Source organism: Phoenix dactylifera, chromosome 8 (assembly GCF_051530095.1).
Source record: "Phoenix dactylifera cultivar Ajwa chromosome 8, Ajwa_hap1_PhDact_Kaust_v1.1, whole genome shotgun sequence".
NCBI lineage: Eukaryota > Viridiplantae > Streptophyta > Magnoliopsida > Arecales > Arecaceae > Phoenix > Phoenix dactylifera.
The window spans coordinates 20,470,320-20,493,109 of record NC_143197.1 but is presented as its reverse complement, the minus strand read 5'-3'; the positions used below and the strand labels follow the sequence as shown (position 1 = coordinate 20,493,109).

The following is a 22,790-nucleotide window of genomic DNA, read 5'->3' as shown; positions in this document are numbered from 1 at the left end:
TTTTGTTCCTCCATGGTATGCAAGATAAATAAAAATAAAAATATTTAAAAAATGATAAAAATGTATATATTTCATTTTAGTGGATAAAATATACAATATTTTGATTATTTTTATATTTTAAAGCAAATATACCTTAGGGATCACTCATGCATAATTATCTATATCATTTTATGCATAATGACCTGTCTACGCCTTTTTTTTTTCTTTATTTGCATTCTTATACCTTAGGGATTGTTTTGATGTGACATAAATTGAAATAGATGAGAGGAATAACATATTTTTTTCTTAGCTTATTTTATCCTATGTTACCAAACATCATTATCGTATACTTAGGTCTATAATTTTAATTTTTTAAAAAATAGATAGAAACATTTTAAAAATATTATAATTAAAAATGTTATCTTTTTTTTTTTTTTTACTTGATCTATGCCTTTTTGTTTTGTTCCAAATAATGCTGCTTCTAGCCAAAATTAAAAAAAAAGTTTCCAAGATATGTCCACACAAGGCTATTATGGGCAATTCAAATATCATCCTCCTTTTTTACCCACCGGAAGGCATGCCCCCTCCCCTGCTCTCACACCATTCACTCTCCTCTCTCTTCCCCCCAGCTCATTTGTCCTGCTTCCAAAACCCCTCCTTTTTGTACAGACACCCCACTCGCTCGCTGGCTCTCTCTCTCAGGAGTCTTCGCCATGGCTTCCGAATCTCTTCTCCTCCTTGGCTGTCTCGCCCTCCTCCTTCCCTTGGCCTCTCCGGGCTCCATTCATGATCTCCTCCGTGCCCATGGTCTTCCCCCGGGGCTCCTCCCCCGCGCGGTGGAGTCCTTCTCGCTCGACCCCCGTTCCGGCCTCCTCGAGGTCCATCTCGACTACCCCTGCTATGCCCGGTTCGACAGCCTCGTCTTCTTCGACCGCGTGGTGCGTGGAAACCTCAGCTACGGTGATCTCCATGGCGTCGTCGGCGTCTCGCAGGAGGAGCTATTCCTCTGGCTCCCCATCCGTGAGATCCTCGTTACCGACCCCTCCTCGGGTGTCATCTTATTTGACATCGGCGTCGCCCACAAGCAGCTCTCCATTTCCCTCTTCGAGTACCCGCCGGAGTGCCAGCCGGGGAGGGAAGGGAAGATCGTTCCCGGCATCCGAGAAGGTGCAAACGCCTTAAAAATGCCAACTTTTTGATGCTTGCTTCTTGGTTTCTCGTAGAATTTGGGAAAGTTCAGATTTTTTGAATCAAAACAGGATCTTCCTTGTTTTGGCATTGGATTATGATTGTTTAAAACGTTTATCAAATTGGAGTTTAGTTTCATTTGAGCTCCGTTTTGGACTCTGATTGAACTGCGATTATGTAATTTTGAGAAAATGGAGAATAGTGTTAAAGGGTATGGATTCATGTTGATGTGATTTATGTTTCTGCAGTTGTTTAATGTAGATTGTGGATACTCATTTTTCTACTCTGTTCCTCCTCTAGATGAATTTGATCGGTTTCACCTTAAAAAGATCATTTGTTTTAATGATACTGGGTATGTATTGGCTCTTATAATAGGGAAAGTAGTACTGTTGAGCGTTTCACTTCTTGTCCTTGAGCTTTGTTACTAATGCTTAGTTCCAAATGGTTCAGGGCTATTTCTTTATTTTATTTTATAATTGTTGTCTCATTGTGACACGTTACTTTTTATAACGTTTTGTTTTGTAATTCGTTTTTGTTTAGTAGTTATGCATGCAACTGTTTAGCAATTGAGATGGTCTATTGATATATTACCGAAATGGAAATGACTACGTGGTACCTTTGTTTCCAAGTGATTCTTGTCTTTCCACTCTAACCAAGTGAAACATGCGATTCTTTTGCAGGATTTCGTGGCAGAGAAGAGAAAGCACTCGAGGAGCAACGATGAGCGAGAAATAAAAAGATGCTTCACATTTTATCTCCCTGTCGCTCTTCCCCTGTTCTCTCTAACTTAATATGTGGTTCTTGTCTTCTACTCCTAATATGGAAGCATTGGTGAGATTGTATCAGTGCAGCTGCTTTAGTTTAGTTCCCCCCTCTTGTTTCCTCTGTTCACAGATCCATGTGTCATTACCAGCATATGTGATATTGGAGCGATCTCCTCCTCATCTTTACAAAACTTTGAGAGTGGGGTGTAATAATGAGATGTTTAGCAACTAGACTTGAACAAATGGTGCTTGAGATGAGTAATGGTATGGCTAGAACCAGGTCTATCATACATTATGGAGGTACATTGTTCCTCTTCCCTTCAATGAGACCTTGGTTACATGTTTCTTTTAGTGTAAGTTTAGAGGATTGTAGCAACTCAACTGCATGGAATCGAAAGAATTTCTTGCTAAAGGATTTACTGTTTATGCTAATGATGTTTGTTCTATAGCTGATTTTGGTGAACACCTTATGGTAATATCCATTTCGAGGAGAAGTTGTCAGATTTTAGTATATTTGTTTCATTAACGTTTATTCAGAGCTCTATACTGTCTATCAATAATTACTGTTTTTTTTTTTTTATGAAAACATATCATATTACTATTGTTGTCTTGTTTCTGGGTTCCATCCATTGTGAGATCTATGTGTACTTTTTATTTTAGGCTTCTATCATATTTGGTGAAGGTTGGTCCAGCTCAAATCTCTAGTCTCATCCTTGAGTTCTCTGACCTAGTTCCATGATACTGACCAATTTCTATGATGGAACGAATTAGAGATGGGACTAGCTTGGGCACAGGGCCAGCCCAAGCCTTAGGCGACCGCCAGCACAGGGCCAGCCCAAGCCTTAGGCGACCGAGGCGGTCGTCTAAGGCCTTGGCCCAAAGGAAGGCCTCCTCTCCAGCCTAGGATCGCCATTCATCTCCACTCTCCAGCTGCCCATCCTAGGATTCATAGCTGCAAGCTGCCGCCTGGATCTGCCTGCTGCCCTACCTACGAAGTACGAATCTAGGATCCAGGCAGGCATCCAGCGGACCAGCAAGGCATGAGAGCCAACGGCAACAAACAACGGGGCTATGGAGGGCCCTACGCCCCTACGGCTACGATCCATAGCCAGTCTTCTCCATCTGCCGGACCGCCATCCTCGGCTCGGCTGAAGACTCTTCTTCGGCGAAGAGTTTAAGTTCTAAACTCTTCTTCGGTTCTTCCTTCCCTAGACTCTAGTTTCTCCTTACTCAGTTGCTCACTTACTCCTTAGCTCTTCCGAGTTTCATCCATCGCCCGTTTCGCCGTTCGCCATTGGCCCCGTTCGCCACTTGCTCTCACCTTCCTTGGTCCTCCCCGTCGGCACGCGGCCGAAGAGAGTGACGAGGGAATCAGGGAGGCAGCATCGCCAGTGTGACGGCAGACAGTGTCTCTTCTCCTTCTCGGCCGACGGCCCAGCCTTCCATCCTTGCCGGAGGTGAGCTTCCATTCCGCCTTTACTCTTTAGGGTGTTCATTGTTCTGTTGACTGTTCTCTTTGTTGGTTAACTTGAGTTACTTGGGTAATGGGTAACATGGGTAATGGGTTATTTATTTTTGTTATCATATACTCGACCAACCAAAAATTTTTTACTTTTAATTTATTCTGAATCTCTGATTCAGTATATTGGTTCAATGGTTCTCTTCCTTTGTTATGCTTTGTAGCGGGAAGGAAATTTAGAGGTTGGGGTTTATTTAATTGTTTTTTACACATATCCAGCTTTTTTGTTGTTTCCCCTAGATGTCTTCAAAGTATGCTGGGCCAACTGAATGATATTGGCTTCCTAGAAAAAAGAAAAAGAAAAAGAACGGTATGGATTGTTGGACTCTTATCAAGTGCAGAAATTTGACTTCGTTTGGAGTCTTGGAGATTACATGTGATGCTTATTAAATAAACATGAAAGCATAAAACCATATTACATGGATTTTTCTTTTTTACTTTTCATCCCACTCTAAAGCCTAATCTGAATAAAAACGCACATTACAAACAACATTGCATACAAGAGTAGAAGTAACTATAAAAACTTGACATGAACTCCAGTTATAAGCAAACAACTCTAGTTCTCTCCATTTCCCATTATTAAAGAATTATGCCTTAGTGCATGTTTTTTACAAGCCATTCTTGAAAATATGCTGAGTCTTTTAATCTAGAACAGGGCATGTAACCAGAGTATTAGCATTGCTATTGCTACAAACGATCCGTGCATCAACAATTCCATAAAATATTATTGAAATTTTCTGACAAAAGATAAAGAGCATGATAAAGCCCAGGGTCATCTTAACGTTGCTTGAAGGATTAGAAAAAGGAAGATATGTCGGAACAAACTATGCAAAGACTTCTTTCTGCCATAAGTATTTCTAAAATTATTGATCTTAAATTTATATGGGGAAGAGTGAAAAGCCTGCTGAAATTAAAGTAGAATGCTAGTAGACATATGCAAAGCCTGCTGAAAAACTGAAGTAGAGTAAAGTGATTATTTGCTATGGCAGTTTATCTTCAGACAGAGATATAAATCATATTTTAAATTTTTAATTGATAAGTCTGCAAGTTAAGATTCAGCACACTGAAGTAAACATGAAGAGACGAAACAATTGAGCGTAGTTGCCAGTAGAAAAATAAAACCGTGCCATGGTAGTGCAAACTATGTTGTGCCGTGCCAGTAAAACATGAGAGCAGAGGTGGAGTGTCGATTGATACCAATGCAACCTCCATCTATAGTTACACTTCAAAAATTGTTACTTACTGTGATGGAATATTATAATGGAACCCAAAATATCTCTGAATGATAAAACAGGCCTCACACTGCCTGAAACCAAGCTCTGAAATGCCAACTTCCAATTGGTTTCCAAGCTTCAGTCTACAAATCCGCATGTAACAAAGCACATAGAAACCCTGTAAGTATTCACTATTCAGCAAGCATTCCTGAACCTAAGAATGCTGAAACTTTTTCCTGGTGGCAACAATAAGCTCCTAGCCGTTTCACAAATGGAGAACAGTTCCCCTCCAACATGATCGAGGTGTTCAACTGTCAGGAACTGCCAATTTGGCTTAAAAAGGAAAACCAAATCTCTAACGAGCTTATCATAACAACAAAAAGTACTCTTGGGTTCTGATATCACAATGCATTCAGACACATAGCGCATTTTCATCAGTGGCTTAAATAAATTTTTAAATTATTTTACACTTATTAAAATTTTTATTATTTTTTTTAAAAAAGGCCTCCCTTTGTGAATTCATCTTAAGCCACCAATGCATTGGGCTGCCCCTGCTTGGGCACCTGAATTTATAGTTTAGACATACAAGAGGGATTGGGATTGCCAACTGAGTCCATAGAAAAGTCGATCTCTTTTCTTGGGTCTTGATATAGATAAAGGGACTACGACTTGACGATCCTCACTTTAGTATTTAGGCCAGTTTTCGGTCATCCAAGTTCTCGAAAAAAAACTAGAGAGGAAAAAAAGGTGCTGGATGATTATCCAAATTAGCTTCTGGCATTAAGAGCTACGGATTGAACGATTTGGATTTTTGTACAGCCTCTAGTTGAACTAGGAAGAATCTATTATAATTCTATTATTTTAAATAGCGGAAGTTTTTTGTGGGACTAGTTCTTAGTTGTATTTTTCCACCACTTCTAACAGCTTGCAAATATGTATAGTTATCATTAAGTAGAAAAATCACACAACTCAACCTATGTCAACTACAAATAATAGCAGCAGTACCAGTAGAACATAATATGAAAAACAGTAGGAATTAAACGTTTTGCTAACAACCAGCAGATTCGACCTACTACCTCAGACCCATTCACTGTTTGTGCTGAATTTATGTTGTTAAAATATTTGCAGAATAAGAAAAAAAAACCAAAAAAAAGAAAAAAAATAATTTTATTTTTCTATTCCGTCACATTCAGTATATCTGGGAGTTATATATACTCATTTACAGACTTCATACAAAAAAAATAATATAAACTGATGTAAGATTATGCTTATAAAAGAAAGTAATACTTGCTGATACAAATTGTTATATGATCTCCAAAATTACTCTAACAAAATCATTCTAATAAAAAAAAAAATACTGATCAGAATTATGCTAACAAAAGTTGTTGCGTAATTTCTAAAATTATGCTAACACATGTTAACATCGGCATGCCCATCCAAATTCATGGTTTTTGGTCCCGCCTCTTGCCCGATGCTCATGGCTTGCATGATTTGGGACATGCCAGGGAGTCGATGGAACTAGAACCACGCGTTGCCGGATAAAGTATGCACCATAAAAATTACACTGATGGTAATTACGGTACGAGTTTGGCCCATAAGCATTATAGAATTCCCAGTACCAATATCCTTGCGCAGCATGACCACGAGAACTGCCAGAAGCATTGTTACCTCCTCCAAAAGCATGTGAAGAATTAGGGGTAGTATTTGGACCCCCATTAGCATCAGTAGGACTTCCATATGTACTAGAACTATTAGGACCTCCATGAGCATTAGCTCCACCATGACTACTGGAAGTATTACGAGTATTCCTGGTACCTTGACGAGCAACTTTTGGTCCTGCATGGGTGTTTGCACCACAACTTTGTGCCTCGGCATAGCCTTCGGATATCATGTCCCAGGCCTCCTTTACTAGTATGAAGGCTCCGTCGGCGGCGGCAGAACGGTTCTTGTCAGGGTGGATCTGGATGCACAACTTCTTGTATCGTCGTTTGATGGCTTGAAAGGTATCGGAAGGGGTGACGCCGAGTACCGCGTAGCGCCAGTGGGTGTCACCTCGCTTTCTTTTCTCGCCGGCGATGTGGACTTCGTAGGCGGCGATCGCCTGCGGGAGGCCGGGAAGGGAGGGGAAGAGGGTCTTGGCCTTGAGGGCAAACTTCATGGCCCCCTCGACGTCGTTGGCTTTGAACAGATCCTCGGCCATGGCCATGGCCCTCTCTGCCTCTTCTTGGTTGCTCTGCATCTCCAGAAGCAAAAGGAGGAGAAGGGAATTGGATGGAGGAGAGAACAAAGAAGGGGCGGTGGGTATGGGAGTAACAACGGAACCGTGTTTGCGTGGAGATCTTGGAGAACTCGGATGCATATATAAACTCCATAAACAGCGACTGCAAAAAGAGTCCGAATCCTCTTCGGTTCCGGCTCCGCAATCCCCGGAATCAATTGACGGCGGGGCAATCGTTGATGCGTTGGGACTGGGCCTCCTGCTGTACGTGAAACGACACCCTGTAATTTGCATGATAATTTAAACTATTAGGAAATAAATTAAAATTAATTAAAAAATAATTTAATTAAGTATATATATATTTTGTAAATAGAGTGGATAATCTCGAGAAAATAAAATTAATCTCAATTTGATCTCAGTTTAATACCAATAGACATATGGATCATATATATATTTTTTAAATCAATCTCTGAATTCAGTGGCTTGGGTTGGACCTAGCATGTTGAATTTGACCCGCCAATCTTATACACAATCATAATCTAAACTTGAAAACTAAATTGAATAAAAGAGCTAAGGTTAAAATAATGAAATCTTCTGCATTACTTACAGAGTAATAGTGTGCAATGAAACTTAAAACCATATTTTAGTTAGATTAAGTTAAACAAATATTGGATCTTTTCGAGCCATCTACCAAGTTAATACATATGGTCTCGGATTTAAAGTAGAGACGTAGAGACGTAATGAGACTATTTTAAAAATTGTATTGTTTTAATATAGTCATAATAAATTTGTCGAATGTTATAACTTGTCTCCAGTTCCCATATATAGATATCACCAGGAGTGCTAGTTTTTTACCTACCCTAGGTCCTACATGGACCTAACTTGGACTCATAGATGCAAGGGTCCAGTATTAGTCTAAAGATAGATCCATGTAACCATTAAGGTTCATGTTTGGATCTACTAAAGTAGAACTGAACCCTATCAGCCCTGGCCATTTTTCGAGTATTAATCTGAATTTTATAAATCCAACCCAAACTAAAAGTGGACCCTAATGAATACTTGATAATCTACTTGGTAATGATGGATAACTTTAGTCTAATACCATGGATTTCATATAAAACTTATTATACGTTGAGTTTTCATTATTGAATAATTCTAAGGGTATAAAAGAGGATACAGCTTTTCAAATAATGGTATCTTGAAAACTGAACTCAAGCTCTATCAGACCTAATTCAACAGGGACCTAATTTCCTTCGAACCCAATCCCGATGTGCTCCTACAGACATCCCGTCTGATTTTGGACCGATAGAGTTTGGATTCAAATATCGACTCAATCTCCCCACAAAGTTCAAATCTAAGATAGTATAGTTTTTGACCTGGCACACCAGTCCAACCTACAATATGAAATATCTATCAATAATATGTCAATGCATCATCTGAGATTTTTTGGGTTATTTAATAAGTCAATATAAAATCAATGCCTTGGATAGATGGTTAATCTCACTTTTACCATATTGGAGAAGTTGACATCTCTGTTATTATCTATAAAGATCACCAAATCCATACCTAATCCAACACAGACCTAATCTCTTTCGAACCCTCCCCGTTTGATCGATCCTACCCACATCCAATCCAATTCTGGAAGGATAGAGTTTGCATTCCAAATATAGACTCAAGCTCCCTAACAAGTTCAAATCTAGGATAGCAGTTTATGACTCAAATCTACCAGCCCAACATGCAACACGAAATATCAATCAGTAAGATGTCGATGCAGTGTCCAAGATTTTTTTTTTTAGTTACTTAAAAATAACTTTTAATAAGCAAGTATAAAATGAATGCCTTCAACAAGTACCTAGTCTCACCTTTACCATATTGGAAGAGATGTCGATATTTTGGCTACTATCAATCATGATCACAGAATAACTCGGTTCAGTCCAAAGCTTTCCCAGCTTAAAATAATAAAATTGAGATCTCCACTTAATCGATATCAGTCTTGCATGGAGATGATTAATATCTTAACATATGAAATTTTTCTTTTGTTGTTTCTCCCAAAAGAAAATATAGTACGGACGAAGTAGTTATCAAGTAAACAATTGGTTGATCGATCGACCAGTTTTGTATGTAAATACGTGCTTTAAGCATGCATTTTGGTGCATGCAGGCTTAGAGGTATCCCCGTTGTGCATACAAGTAACTAAGGCTGCAAACGGGTCGATTTGACCCATGACCCGACCCGATCCGACTCGTTTAGATCCGATTCGACCTATTTTAAAGGATAGGTGGGGCTGGATTGAGTTCTAAAATTGGACCCATTCTATTTTTTTGAGCGGGTCTGATTTTTCTGAATTATGACCTGACTCGACCCGACCCGATCCATTTAAAATTTGGGCAATTTTGGGTTTCCAACCCTACGACCTGACCTGAACTAAGTAACCATTTGGGTCTGCGGGCCACGAGGGTGCAGGCCCAGCTGCCTGGCCTAGTGCATTGCAAAACTCCTTATTGTAGTGATTCAAAATTTCTAATTTTGATGCCTGGAGTAGTGAATAGTTGGAATGCGCTACCACTTATGAATAAGTGAGATATTCTTTGCATGGTTGGTCATGCTTTTGGTAGAATACTTATGCTTGTGGTTGGTCCGACCCGACCCATTTGCATCCCTACAAGTAACTTGAATCTTAAAAGTTGCACGAAATCATCACTACAAAAAAAATTGTCTTTTTTGACGCTTTTTAAAGCCTATACCGATGCTTATAAGCATCGTTATTTTTTTCGCTGATGCTTTCTAAAGCATCGCAAAAGTGTCGGCTAGGTGGAAGTGGGAAAAAAAATTTTCTAACGCTTTTCAAAAGTGTCGCTAAAGAGTCAGTTTTTAGCAATGCTTTTTAGTGACGCTTAAAAGCGTCATCGGGCAGTTAGCGACGTATTAAAGCGTCGGCTTTTAACCGCTATTTTTAATAAAAAATAATTATAACTACGTTTAAAATGTTGTTTCTTTTAGCAAGCTCAACAAATCAAGATACCGGAATTTCCAATGGCGAAGCTCGGAAGCTGCCCCCACCTCTCCCTCCCACGAAGGTTCCTCAATGGCTGAAATCTCTCCCCCTAGCTCCTGAGTACCACCCTACCCTAGCCGAGTTCCAGGATCCCATTACCTACATCCTCAAGATCGAGAAGGAGGCCTCCTCCTGAGTACCAATCAAACACCTAAATTTGACAATCAACACACAACAACCGTTTCACGATGCAACAGATCCAAAACATCAGCAGCCAAGATTCCAATTTCTAAGTCTTAGAAACAAATCATATCACATATTCCATCCTGACCAAGAAATATAACAACCCCTATATAGTTCAAGAAAATTCCAACCACTAATGCGATTCAAATTAAATAGAAATCAATGAGAAAACTATCAAGAAACCAATATGAAGGTCCACGAGAAAAGATTCAATAAACAAGAATAAGAAGTCACCAAGATGATCAAGTTATGACGAGAGACTCCACTCCAATCCTCTTGAAGAGCGACTTGACCTCTATCGAAAACCTCCAGTCCCCATCAACCAAAATGTAAGCGAATCAATCGACGTCATCAAAGAGAGAAATCAGAATTCACGAGCACCAACTCTTGGAGTAGATGACGACGGGTTTCTCCGATATCATCTTCATGACAGACATCTCCATCATCGAACCAAAAAAAGAAGAGGACATCGATCGGAGGCTAGTGCACTTCCTCTTCATCCTTCGCCGCTGCAGAGGGCGGAGCGGAGAAAAGGGCAGAGCAGGGGAGGAGGGGAGAGAGAGGCGAGCTGAAGAAGGTGATCGTGTTGCACATTCCTGAGAGCTAGTTGGGGAGATAGCCTGGAACATGCGGAGGGTGTCGAGGGTCAAGGGCTCGAAGAGAGAAGGGGAGGTGGTTAGGGATTTGTAAGGAGAGAAGAAAACGGGGGTTAAGGATTTGCAAGGAGGGCGGCTGGGGTTTGGGATTTTGGGGGGAGGGGGGAGAATGGGTCTCCGACAATGCTTTCTAAAGCATCGTTGAAGGAATCGGCCTCCGACAATGCTTGCTAAAGCATTGTTTCCATTTTGGTTTCTAATGATACTTTTTAGCATCGTCTAAGTCAGGCTCCTCCTACCCATAAAAAAAGCGTCAGTATATTCCGATGCTATTTAAACGCGTCGGCAAAATTGGGCACGCCAGTGAAATTGCCGACGCTTCTCCCTACTGTCGGCAGTTAGGTGTCGGGAATAACTATTTTTCCTTTGCTGCATGCTTGCAATGGTGCCAATCTTTGCCCATATATTCACCAAACTGCACATGTATTCGTGCCAACAAGAGCCTAGGGCTAATGAGCTAATCTGGGCTTGAGGCTGTTATAATTAATTGCGCTTTAGAAAATCAAGAAACAAAAGCATTGATGAACTCAGTCATGAATTTCTTGCCTGGCAGGTTAATCACTTGCACAAGTCAATTCTCCAGCAAAACCCAAGTCTCTTCCGCATAATGTTTGCATGTTGGAGAATCTCAGCTCGACTCACCTATTTGCTTTGTATGAAGCTCGAGCTTAGCTCATTATCTAATTAGGGGAATCTGAGGGAGTTTATTACCAAATTAACCAACCATGGGCTGTCCAAGTTAGCTTCACACTAGAGAAGTTCTGCAATCAAGCCTAGACACGCTAGGAACAGCGAACCCCTTATTCCTCCGATTACTGAAATTTTGCTTTGCCACCACAAGACAACATCAAAGAAAATTTTCCCTAATTTCCTTTACGTGCTTAGGAACAGGAGACAAAGCAACCTTCCTGTTAGGAAAGACCCCTTCACTAGATGAAAACTTTCCTATCTTTGTGTGAGTAGAATGAAAATACCACAATAATTAATCAATGTAAGAACTACTAAAAAAATCAAACCATAAAAAAGCGACAAGAATTTTTAAGGTGGAAAACCCTCAAATATGAGGGAAAAAAACCACCGACCTAAGTCCACCACAAACCTCCACTATCAACAATAATGGGCTTACAAAGTATCTTCTCTAGGCTAAGCTAGAGGATCACATATACATCAAGGATCTCTTCCTTGGATCACAAACAAAGAGTTTATATGAAAAAGAGTTTAGGCTCCAATAATAAAATGAGAACAATCTCACCGAGTGTAGGTTTGCACAAGGTTCTTCTTCCTCTTGAGATGCTTTGAATAAGATCTTCACCTCCTCCTTGAGATGGATTCCATAAGCACTTCTCCCAAGACGGCTACCCTCTTTTTTTTTTCTCATCCACCCTCTAATAGAATAATAAACCCTAACCCCTCTTTTCCCTCTTTTTGTTTCTTTATTTAAATTGCTAGGTCCCACCTCACATAAGGTGGGACTCGGCCAACAATTCTCCCCCTCCCACCTTATGTGAGAGGCTCCACCAAGCTTACCTTAAGTATACAAATATCATGCTTCTTCTTAGACAAAATTTTAGTCATCATATCCGACCCATTCTCATCGGTATGCATTTTCTCTAGATGCAAAAGCTTTTCTTCCAACACATCCCGAATCCAATGATACCTTACATCAATATGCTTCGACCTTGAATGAAAGCTAGGATTCTTGCTAAGATGAATGGCACTCTGATTATCACAATAGAGAGTATACTTTTCTTGTTTCAAGCCCAATTCTTGGAGGAATCTTTTCATCCACAATATTTCCTTACATGCCTCTGTCACCGCAATATATTCGGCCTCTGTAGTGGACAAAGCAACACATTTCTGTAATTTGGACTGCCATGAAACAGCTCCCCCTGCAAAAGTCATCATGTATCCCGATGTAGACTTTCGAGTATCAATATCACCAGCCATATCTGCATCTGTGAATCCTTCTAGCATAGTTTTTCCATTTCCAAAGCATAAGCAAGCTTTGGAAGTACCTCTAAGGTATCTAAGTATCCATTTGACTGCATCCCAATGTTCTTTGCTAGGATTCGAGAGAAATCTGCTCACAACACTAACTGCATAGGTTATGTCTGGTCTTGTACACACCATGGCATACATCAAACTTTCTACTGCTGAAGCATAGGAAATCTTTTGCATCTCTTCTTTCTCCCTTTCGTTTGTAAGACATTGCTTGTTTGTGAGTTTGAAATGATTTGCAAGTGGAGAGGAAATCGGTTTAGCTTTTTTCATATTAAACCGCTCAAGCATCCTTTCAATATACCTTTCTTGTGATAGCCAAAGCTTCTTGATCTTCCTATCACGAGAAATTCTCATGCCAAGCATTTGCTTTACGGGCCTCATATCTTTTATGGCAAAAGACTTGCTTAAGTCTTTCTTCAACCTATCAATTTTGTTAGTATCACGGCCAATAATTAACATATCATCTACATAAAGCAATAAAATGATAAAATCACCATCACTAAACCTTTGCACATAGACGCAATGATCGGATTTTGTCCTCTTGTAGCCGTGGCCCATCATGAAAGAATCGAACTTTTTATACCATTGCCTTGGTGCTTGTTTAAGCCCATATAAGCTTTTCTTCAACTTGCAAACAAGATGTTCTTTGCCCTTAGTTTTAAACCCCTCAGGTTGCTCCATATAAATTTCTTCCTCTAGGTCTCCATGCAAGAAGGCTGTCTTCACATCAAGTTGTTCAATCTCAAGGTTCATACTAGTTGCCAAACCCAATATAATCCGAAGAGATGACATTTTCACAACCGGAGCAATAATTTCATCAAAATCTATACCTTTCTTCTGACCAAAGCCCTTCACAACTAATCTTGCTTTGTACTTAGGTTTTAAGCCGCTCTCATCCTCCTTTAATCTGTATACCCATTTGTTCTTGAGTGGTCTCTTACCCTTAGGAAGCTTTACCAAATCAACAGTATGATTTTCATATAAGGATTTCATTTCCTCTTGCATAGCTTGAAACCATTTATCCTTGTCCTTATGATTCTGCACTTCTTGGATGCATTCTGGCTCCCCCTCATCTGTAAGAAAAACATACTCTGAAGCAGGATATCTAGATGATGCTCTGTGCTGTCTAGTAGACCTTCTGACCTCTGGTTCTATCATTTCAGACTGACTTGATAGCTCACCATATTCTGAAGCTTCATTATGACCATTATCATCTGTAGAACCCTCACTAGCACCTGTATCACTATGCTCACTGTCATCCTGCACATCTCCCCTATCATCATCATGTACTATAGGTGGAGGAACTGGATCAAGATTAATTGGAGAACTGTTCAAATACTTCGGCTTCTCTTGCTTTCCAAAGTCTTCAATGAACTGATCTTCAAAGAAGACAACATCTCTACTCCTGATCACCTTTTTGTCTTTTGGATCCCACAACCTGTATTCAAATTCTTCATGGCCATAACCTAAGAAAATACATTCTTTAGACTTTCCATCAAGTTTAGACCTTTCATCTTTTGGAATGTGAACAAATGTCTTGCATCCAAACACCTTCAAATGACTGTAGGATACATCTTTTCCTGTCCGAACTCTTTCTGGCACATCACCATCCAAAGGAGCCGATGGAGAAAGGTTGATCAAATCCACTGCAGTCCTCATAGCTTCACCCCAAAATGATTTTGGCAATTTTGCATGAGAGAGCATACATCTGATTCTCTCTACAATTGTTCTATTCATTCTCTCTGCAACTCCATTTTCTTGCGGTGTTTTAGGAACTGTCTTTTGAAGTTTAATGCCATAATCTTTGCAATATTTTTCAAATGGCCCTCTGTACTCACCTCCATTATCTGCCCTGATGCACTTTAGCTTCTTGCTTGTCTCTCTTTCAACCATGACATGAAAGTGTTTAAATATATCCAAGACTTGATCCTTGGATTTCAAAGCAAAAACCCATACCTTTCTAGAATGATCATCAATAAAGGTAACAAAATAAAGTGCACCACCAAGAGTTCTACTATCCATCATGCATACATCACTATGTATCAAATCTAGAATGTTAATTTTTCTAGATATAGGTGTTCTATGAAATGCAACTCTATGTTGTTTTCCGGCTAAACAATCAACACAAGTTTTCAAAGACACACCTTTGGTATTTGGTAGCAACTCCTTCTTGGCTAGAATTTGAAGTCCTTTCTCACTCATGTGCCCAAGCCTTAAGTGCCAAAGCTTTGTAGAGAAATCATCATCAATTATATTCACCTCTCCTTTCTTTAGCTTTGCTTGCATCATGTAGAGAGTATTATTTTTCTTTCCTCTTGCTATCAACAAAGAGCCTTTTGTGAGCTTCCATTTTCCTTCACCAAAATGATTGCTATAACCTTCATCATCAAGCTTGCCGGTGGAGATTAAATTGAGGCGGATATCCGGAATATGTCTAACATCTTTGAGTAGCAACTTGCACCCTGTATTGGTCTCTAAACATACACTCCCCATGCTAACAATTTTGGATAAACCATCATTTCCCATCCTAACACAACCAAAATCACCGGAAGTATAGGATGTGAAGAAACCACCATGTGGAGTGATATGAAAAGAAGCACCGGAATCAATCACCCAGTTACTATCTTCATATGCAAGGTTGACACAACAATCACTAACAACAATGACATCTGCATCAGCTGCAACTACTGTAACATCCTTTTCCTCTGTCTTTGCTTCACCTTTTTTTGTGTTCTGCTCTCTTTTCAATGCTCTGCACTCTCTTTTCATATGTCCTAGTTTGCCACAATGATAGCATTTTATGCTTTTCCTTGACTTTGACCTGCCCCTGGATTTATCTCTATTGTAAGGATGCTTGCTTTTGCTTCTACCTCTTCTTTCTGTCATAAGAGCCTCAGCTTCAGGAGATATTCCCTGTTCCTTTCTTCTAACCTCTTCATTTAGCATGCTATCCTTTACCATATCCAAAGTGACCTTGCCGTCAGGTGCAGAATTGCTTAGAGATACCACAAGAGTCTCCCAACTGTCTGGCAAAGAACTAAGAAGTAACAAAGCCTGCAACTCCTCATCTAGGACAAGCTTCATAGTAGTCAACTGATTCACCAAGCCTTGAAAGTCATTCAAGTGTTCTGTCACACTTCTCCCATCTTTATACTTCAAGTTGACAAGCCTCCTAATCAAAGAGGCTTTATTCTGTGCAGTCTTTCTCTCATACATGGCCTCTAATTTCTTTCACAAAGAGAAGGCATTGGTTTCTTGAGCAACATGATGAAACATATTCAGATCAACCCATTGTCTAATTTGTGCAACTGTCTTTCTATTCATTATCTCCCATTCCTTGTCAGTCTTCTCTTTTGGCCTAGCCTCATCTCTATGGATAGGTTCATACAAATCCTTACAATAAAGGATATCCTCCATCCTAGGTTTCCAAATGGCATAGTTGGAAGATGTCAATTTAATCATGCCTCCCATAGAATCCTCCATTCAAGTCACACAAGAATTTTATCAAACACCTTGTAGGCACAAAACCTTGCTCTGATACCACTTGTTAGGAAAGACCCCTTCACTAGATAAAAACTTTTCTATCTTTGTGTGAGTAGAATAAAAATACCACAATAATTAATCAATGTAAGAACTACCAAAAAAATCAAACCACAAAAAAGCGACAAGAATTTTTAAGGTGGAAAACCCTCCAATATGAGGGGAAAAAACCACCGGACCTAAGTCCATCACAGACCTCCACTATCAACAATAATGGGCTTACAAAGTATCTTCTCAAGGCTAAGCTAGAGGATCACATATACATCAAGGATCTCTTTCTTGGATCACAAACAAAGAGTTTATATGAAAAAGAGTTTAGGCTCCAATAATAAAATGAGAACAATCTCACCGAGTGTAAGTTTGCACAAGGTTCTTCTTCCTCTTGAGATGCCTTGAATAAGATCTTCACCTCCTCCTTGAGATGGATTCCACAAGCACTTCTCCAAAGACGGCTACCCTTTTTTTTTTCTCATTCACCCTCTAATAGAATAATAAACCCTAACCCCTCTTTTCCCTCTTTTTGTTTCTTTATTTAAATTGCTGGATCCCACCTCACATAAGGTGGGACTCGGCCAACACTTCCTGGATCCTAAATCTCTTGTTGTTCCTCTCATGATTGGTCCCCTTCCCCTGGCCAATCTTATCCCCAGAAGAGCCCCTCTTCCCCACCAGATGACTAGTGGAGTTCTGGTACAAACATTTTCTAAAGCCCTCTATTCATGTGCTACTCTATTATTTGCCTATTACTTCAGTTAACCTGCATGATTTGGTTCTTTATCTGCTTTGCACTCAGGAAGTGTCAGGAACCTTTATTTGTTGTTGTTTTTAAATTTGAAAACATATTATTTGTATCAAACACTTATCTTTCTCTCTGACACCAAAGCTCATGCAAGATGTTGGATTTCATTTTTTTTAGAATGTAAAAATGAACCATCCTCAGCAAAAGGCAAAAGAGGGCAGTTGCCATGGCAGCAAGAAGCTGGTTGAATCTTTCAGGTGTTCACAATGTAATGGAACGGTGGTATCCTGACTTCTCCCTCTTGTTTGTTTCTCAACTCCCACGCATTTACTGAATGATTGTTGAGCACAGAGCATATTGTGTCCTTTGTGTTTCCTGGGCTCTAACAGCTTATCTAAAGGATTTCACTGCTTATCCATGGAGTAATTTATGCTGCTTTAGTTGTTCTATCTTTTGCTAGACTCCCGTCTAGCTACCAGGACTGTGCTTCTCACAGTTTGCCCTCTCACACATCTTACACAAATGCCATCAAATATATTTAGTAACTCCTATATTCCCTCCCTCTCCACTGGTAAAAAAAGAAGTCCACTTTTATCCTTTAAACCTATTCAAGAAATGTAGTAAAAAGTCCTCTTTTCTATTTGTTAGGAGAGAGGATCTCCAACTATGGAAAGAATCCTTGCCCTTCAAACCGTATGAGGCAATGTGATTAAACGTACAAGCTGATGTTGATTAGATTGAAGGCGCATGTCAATTTCCCTGCAGCTGCACCATAGCACAATCCATCTAACGCACACATGCACATATTCATTTACTTTTTACCATCTCAAATTCAAGTTTAGTAGTGTTTATCATCTCCAACTCTTGTGTGGTAATTACCAAAAGAATCCATGAAGCTATGTATGAAAGAGCAGAGGCAGGGTCCAAGAAATTCACCAACCAAAAATACACCCCAAGTCTAGTATTGAGCCTGTACACCATGTTGTCACATGCACAAAGGAAACCGGACAAGATCATTATTGTAAGTAACCCACCTTGACACTTGTTGAGTTAGTTGATGACCACAATTCAATTAGCTATTTCTGAGCGTTAAACTTTCAGCTCCTAAGTTGGCTCAGATTGGAGGAAGAACATCCCATGTGCGTTAAACAGTGTCTGGGCTGTCCATGATGAAAAGAAAACGATCATGCCTCTTGCAAACTCGTATACTATTCAAAAGAATCACCAAATTCAATGTGAACTACTTTAGCTACAATAGATAGAGTTGGGCAGGACTCAGGCACACTATCTGCTATATCAGAGTGCTGAATCGTGTGCCAAACTTGCAAAAGCTATAACTTGATTATACGATGTCCAATTGAGATGATGTTTTTTTTTCAAGTTGGATAAGTTTTCGAGATATACGACGTAGTACCGACCTCTTTGAAGGTTGAAACAGGCTAAAGTTACATTGTTTGAGCTCCAAAATTTATTGGTCTAAAAAAAAAACTTTGATTTTGAGAAAGATTTTTGATTAAGTGTATATCCCAATCTAGAAAGAATTAGGAAGAGCAGCAGAAGGCAAAGTTGATGTAGGAGTTGACATCTACCTCCTATAGAATTTTATTTTTTTATATTTATTTCTACTTGTTATATCCATTTTTCAAAAGCTAGTCCTATTTGATGTAGGAGGAATTGATCCGTATTTTGCAAGGGTGGACCGTGCTATTATAAATAGAGGCTATATACTTTAGTTTTTGCATCATCAATGAACGAAATAGAGGCCTAAACCCTACTTTTATCAATTTTTTCATCTTTCTAAATTTCTTTTAAGATATTCGAGTTGAGCGACTTGAGAGAATTCTTTCTTATCCCTAATTGAATCAAGTTGGTATTAGAGCTTCGCTTCTCTACATTTGTTGGGGCCTTAGTTTTTGGTCCGGACATTCAAGTGGTACAAGTCATCGAGAGAAGGGCTATTAGTATTTGAAATATATTGAATAACAAAAGTCAGTATGGCTACTAGTTCTATCTTGATGGATAATGAGATTAAGCGATATCTCACATCACTAAAGGGGAAGATTGCACAACTAACCAAGATCATATCTTGATTAGAGACACCTTCAACACAAACACCAGTAACTTCTATACCAAAGTTATATCCCACATATAGAGATCGAGAATCTACCATCTAGTGAGGAGTATAAGCACTTATAATCTTCCTCTTTAGTTTTTCAAAGTTGAATATCGAAATGAGATCCCTATATATAATGAATCTGTTGATGCAGAGAAGCTAGATAATTGGCTCAATCAGTTAGAGACATACTTTACTATCTATAGATACACAAGTATCAAGAAAGTAGCTTTCGCCCATCTCAAGCTTCCCAACCACATCCTTAGTAGAATCATACATACGGAACAAGACCATGAGAAGGATCGTTGGAGGATGAAGTAGCACTATCTGCATGTGTGTGTGTGTGACGAAAGGTCATGCAAGTTCTGTGGGGATTAAATTATGTGCTTGGTTCGTGCTTTTGGATTGCAACGTGACAACTTCATAACTTACATTCTAAATGACAAGGGAAATTCTGCCATTTGAGATTCTAGCACCAAGGATAGTGGGTTCTTGGTCTAAAGCACCAAAGTTCATACGACACATGGTCCTGAACCATTTTCTTGGTATCAGACTTGGGCCTTGATGCATTCTACAATTACTTATGTACTTAGTTAAAATGGATTAACATTAATGATCTAGATATTACCTGTGAGAACCCACCCAAATTGGGCCCGCTTTGCATCAAAGTCGGCATGCCCAGCCAACTTCTATCCAAAGAATTCAAAAAAACAAAAAAAGTAGAAGGTATAGAAATAGAGGATGCAATCGCGATCCTCTACTTCCCCCCTCTTCCGTTGAGCTAATAAGCCACAGTAAACTATGACTGCTATAGACTCCACAGGGCTGTTGAACGGCCGTCAGTTGTTAGGGTCGTGCACAACCGCTGACCGAGAGCCATCGTCCACGCCCCTTGTTGATGTGTCCTCATCCCCTATTGAAGTTCCTTTGGGCCGAGTGGGCCACGACTGAGGTAGCTAGGGGCGCTGCCCCTCTTCTTTTCTTTCTACATTTTGGACAAGCATAGCCTTTCCCATCGGTTGTCGCCGGCCGCTCTTTGCCACCACCACCACTGGTTACTACCAATCGGACCTCGACCATGGCAACCACCATGAACCACCCATTTCCTTTTTTTTATGAAGAAAAAAAAATGATAAGAAAGAAAGAAAAGAGGAGGAAGAAGAAGAAGAGGAAAAGAGAGAGAACCCATCTCTCTTTTCCCCTCTCTCGTTTCCTCTCTTCTCTCTTTCATCTCCCTCTTTCTCTGTCTCTAAAAGATCTATGGACCCCAAGGAAGCGTCTAACTTTTCTATCCTATGGACCCACATTGACTCCCGTAAAGGGGCCCTGAATTGTCTTTGTGCTCAAGCCACTTGCCGGACTGATCAAACATGCCCAATTGAATGTCTCAGAAACCTCTATTGAAGAACCTTATTGATTGATCTTAGTCCTAATTGAGACCATACCTTTTGACATTGGCTTAATTGTGAAGTTTTATACGTCAAGAAAAATCAAAAGAATTGAAGCACTGCAAAATCTTAAGTTCTTCGCAAATATCTCATTGGACATGTTCTAAAAGGAATTGATCTTAATCTAGTCCATGGAGATCAGAGAAGAAGTCTAAAGTTTTCTGTTTGAAAGGCTTGAGTCAACTTCTAAGCAAAAAGGACAAGTTTAAGTTGATTCTGATAAGTTTTATTCAAGAAACACAGTCAAAGAGTCGACTCTCGCAAAACATGAGTCGACCCTTGTGTAGTTTAAAGTAAAGAGAAAGTTTTTATCGTCTGAGAAAAGCTTGAAGAGTCGACCCTTGTTCAAAATGAGCTGACCCCTGAAATTGAAGAGTCGATCCTTGCGTTTGAAGAGTCAACTCCTGCTCAATCTCAGCGCCGGCCGAAAATCTAAAGCGTGTGTCGACCCTTGTGTTTAAAGAAGCGACTCCTGATGAAGATGAGTCGACCCTTGTGTTTAAAGAGGTAACTCCTGATGAAGATGAGCCGATCCTTAAGAATTAAGAGTCGACCCTTTGAGGATGACACAGCAAAAGCTCTCTCCACGATTTGAAGTGCCGATCCAAAAAGAACATGAGTCGACACTTGTACTGCTGGGACCACAACGGAAAGCTGTGAATGATTTTTGTCTTCTTCTGTAACAAAAAAGATTCTCATCAGAACGGAAAGAAAGGAATTCAAATCTCGCCGAAGAATTTGTCTATAAATACGAGAAAACCTCAGAATGGAAACAACAAGAAAAGAAAAAAGATTCCATTGAAAACAAAAAGTTTTCACTGAGAAAAAGAGAAGAAAAGCTTAACAGTTCATCTTCCTCACCAGCACTGTAATCAGAAACATTCTCTTGTGAGGAGATCAGTCGAAGTTTCTCACAGCATCGTGAAGAGCTGCTGTTCAGACATTAGAACATCCTTCCACAGCAGACTACTTCATCGGCTTCAGCTTTTGCTTTCATTGATTTATTTTTTATATGCTCTGAAGCTTTAAGTTTTCAGTTATAGCATTCTTTTAATTGGATTAATTACTGCTGTAACAGTTTCATTGGTTTGAAACTTGTAAAGGCTCTTCCAAGCCTTAATTGGAAGTTGCTGAATCAGATGTATTCAGCAAGGATGATAGTTTTGGTTGGTTCATCTGAAAACCAACTGGGTTGTTTGTGAGCCCGGAAAAATAAACGGTGTAAAGTTTTTGATTGGTTTGTTTGAAAACTAACTGGGTTGTTTGTGATCCTGAAAAATAAAAGGTTTTCGGTTGGTTGCCTGGAAAAACCAATTGGGTTTTTGATTGTGAGCCCGAAAAACAATCATGCTGTAATCGGCTGGGTTATAGTAAAAATCTTAAGCTAGGCTTGAGGAGTGGACGTAGGTGCTGGGAGTGCACCGAACCACTATAAACCTTGGTGTTTGTGATTGTGGTTCTTCTCTTCCTTTCCTCTGCATATTCTTTACTGCATTCCTAACTTTTATTTACTATCATATTTGTGCAATCTCATTTTCACTGCTGAATCTATAAGATATTAGTAACTCATACTCTCCATACATTTTAACGTTAATAATTTTTAAGAGACCCAATTTATCCCCCCCCCCTCTTGGGCTGCACCTCTGGGCAACATCCTAGAGTTAGCATCCATATAAAACATGACCCTGCTAGCATTTATAAAGTTGGCATATGAAAAATGAATCTTTGTCAATTATGAAATATGCCTCTGTCATGGGTATAAAGTGACTGTTGCACAAAAATCTATGAGCAATGATTTAAATTATGATACAACAAAATGGTGAAACAATGATTTATGAATTTATATGTACCCATGTTTATGAAATATTGAAGATTGATGCATGCATAACTAGCTTTATGACTTGTTTTAATATATTATACTAAGAAATGCATTACTTTTGCCGGAACTGTTATTTTTCATTAAATGATGCATTAAAATAGAAAAAGTTATGCTTGATCAAATAAGGTAGTGTAATTAAGCTTTACTTACGGAGCTATGTCGCCCACATATTTATATTTTTCTCTTTTTAGATAAGTAGGATCAACAGAAATGAAGAATGATCCAGACTTAGAGTATGCACCAGCAAACTTGGTGATTATGTAGTAGAGCTTTAGATTTTTAGTTAGTCATGGA

At 39.4% G+C, this 22,790-nt stretch overlaps 2 protein-coding genes across 2 annotated transcripts; one reads left to right on the top strand and one right to left on the bottom strand.

Annotated features, from left to right (window-relative positions):
* The first annotated feature begins 566 nt into the window (after positions 1–566).
* LOC103724204 (uncharacterized) lies at positions 567–2,357 on the top strand. Its single transcript, XM_008815395.4, has 2 exons — positions 567–1,146; positions 1,848–2,357. Exons 1-2 carry the CDS (start codon positions 693–695, stop codon positions 1,889–1,891), a joined length of 498 nt encoding a protein of 165 aa, XP_008813617.1. The 5' UTR covers positions 567–692; the 3' UTR covers positions 1,892–2,357.
* A 3,711-nt stretch (positions 2,358–6,068) lies between these two features.
* On the bottom strand, positions 6,069–6,990 carry LOC103724207 (uncharacterized). The gene has a single exon (XM_008815399.2). The coding sequence runs from the start codon at positions 6,901–6,903 to the stop codon at positions 6,082–6,084; it is 822 nt and encodes a 273-aa protein (XP_008813621.1). The 5' UTR covers positions 6,904–6,990; the 3' UTR covers positions 6,069–6,081.
* Positions 6,991–22,790: the final 15,800 nt, after the last annotated feature.

Coding starts and splice junctions, on each gene's coding strand:
- LOC103724204 (XM_008815395.4), top strand. CDS start 693: ATGGCTTCCGAATCTCTTCTCCTCCTTGGCTGTCTCGCCCTCCTCCTT. Junction 1,147..1,847: donor CGTTCCCGGCATCCGAGAAG/GTGCAAACGCCT, acceptor ATTCTTTTGCAG/GATTTCGTGGCAGAGAAGAG.
- LOC103724207 (XM_008815399.2), bottom strand. CDS start 6,903: ATGCAGAGCAACCAAGAAGAGGCAGAGAGGGCCATGGCCATGGCCGAG.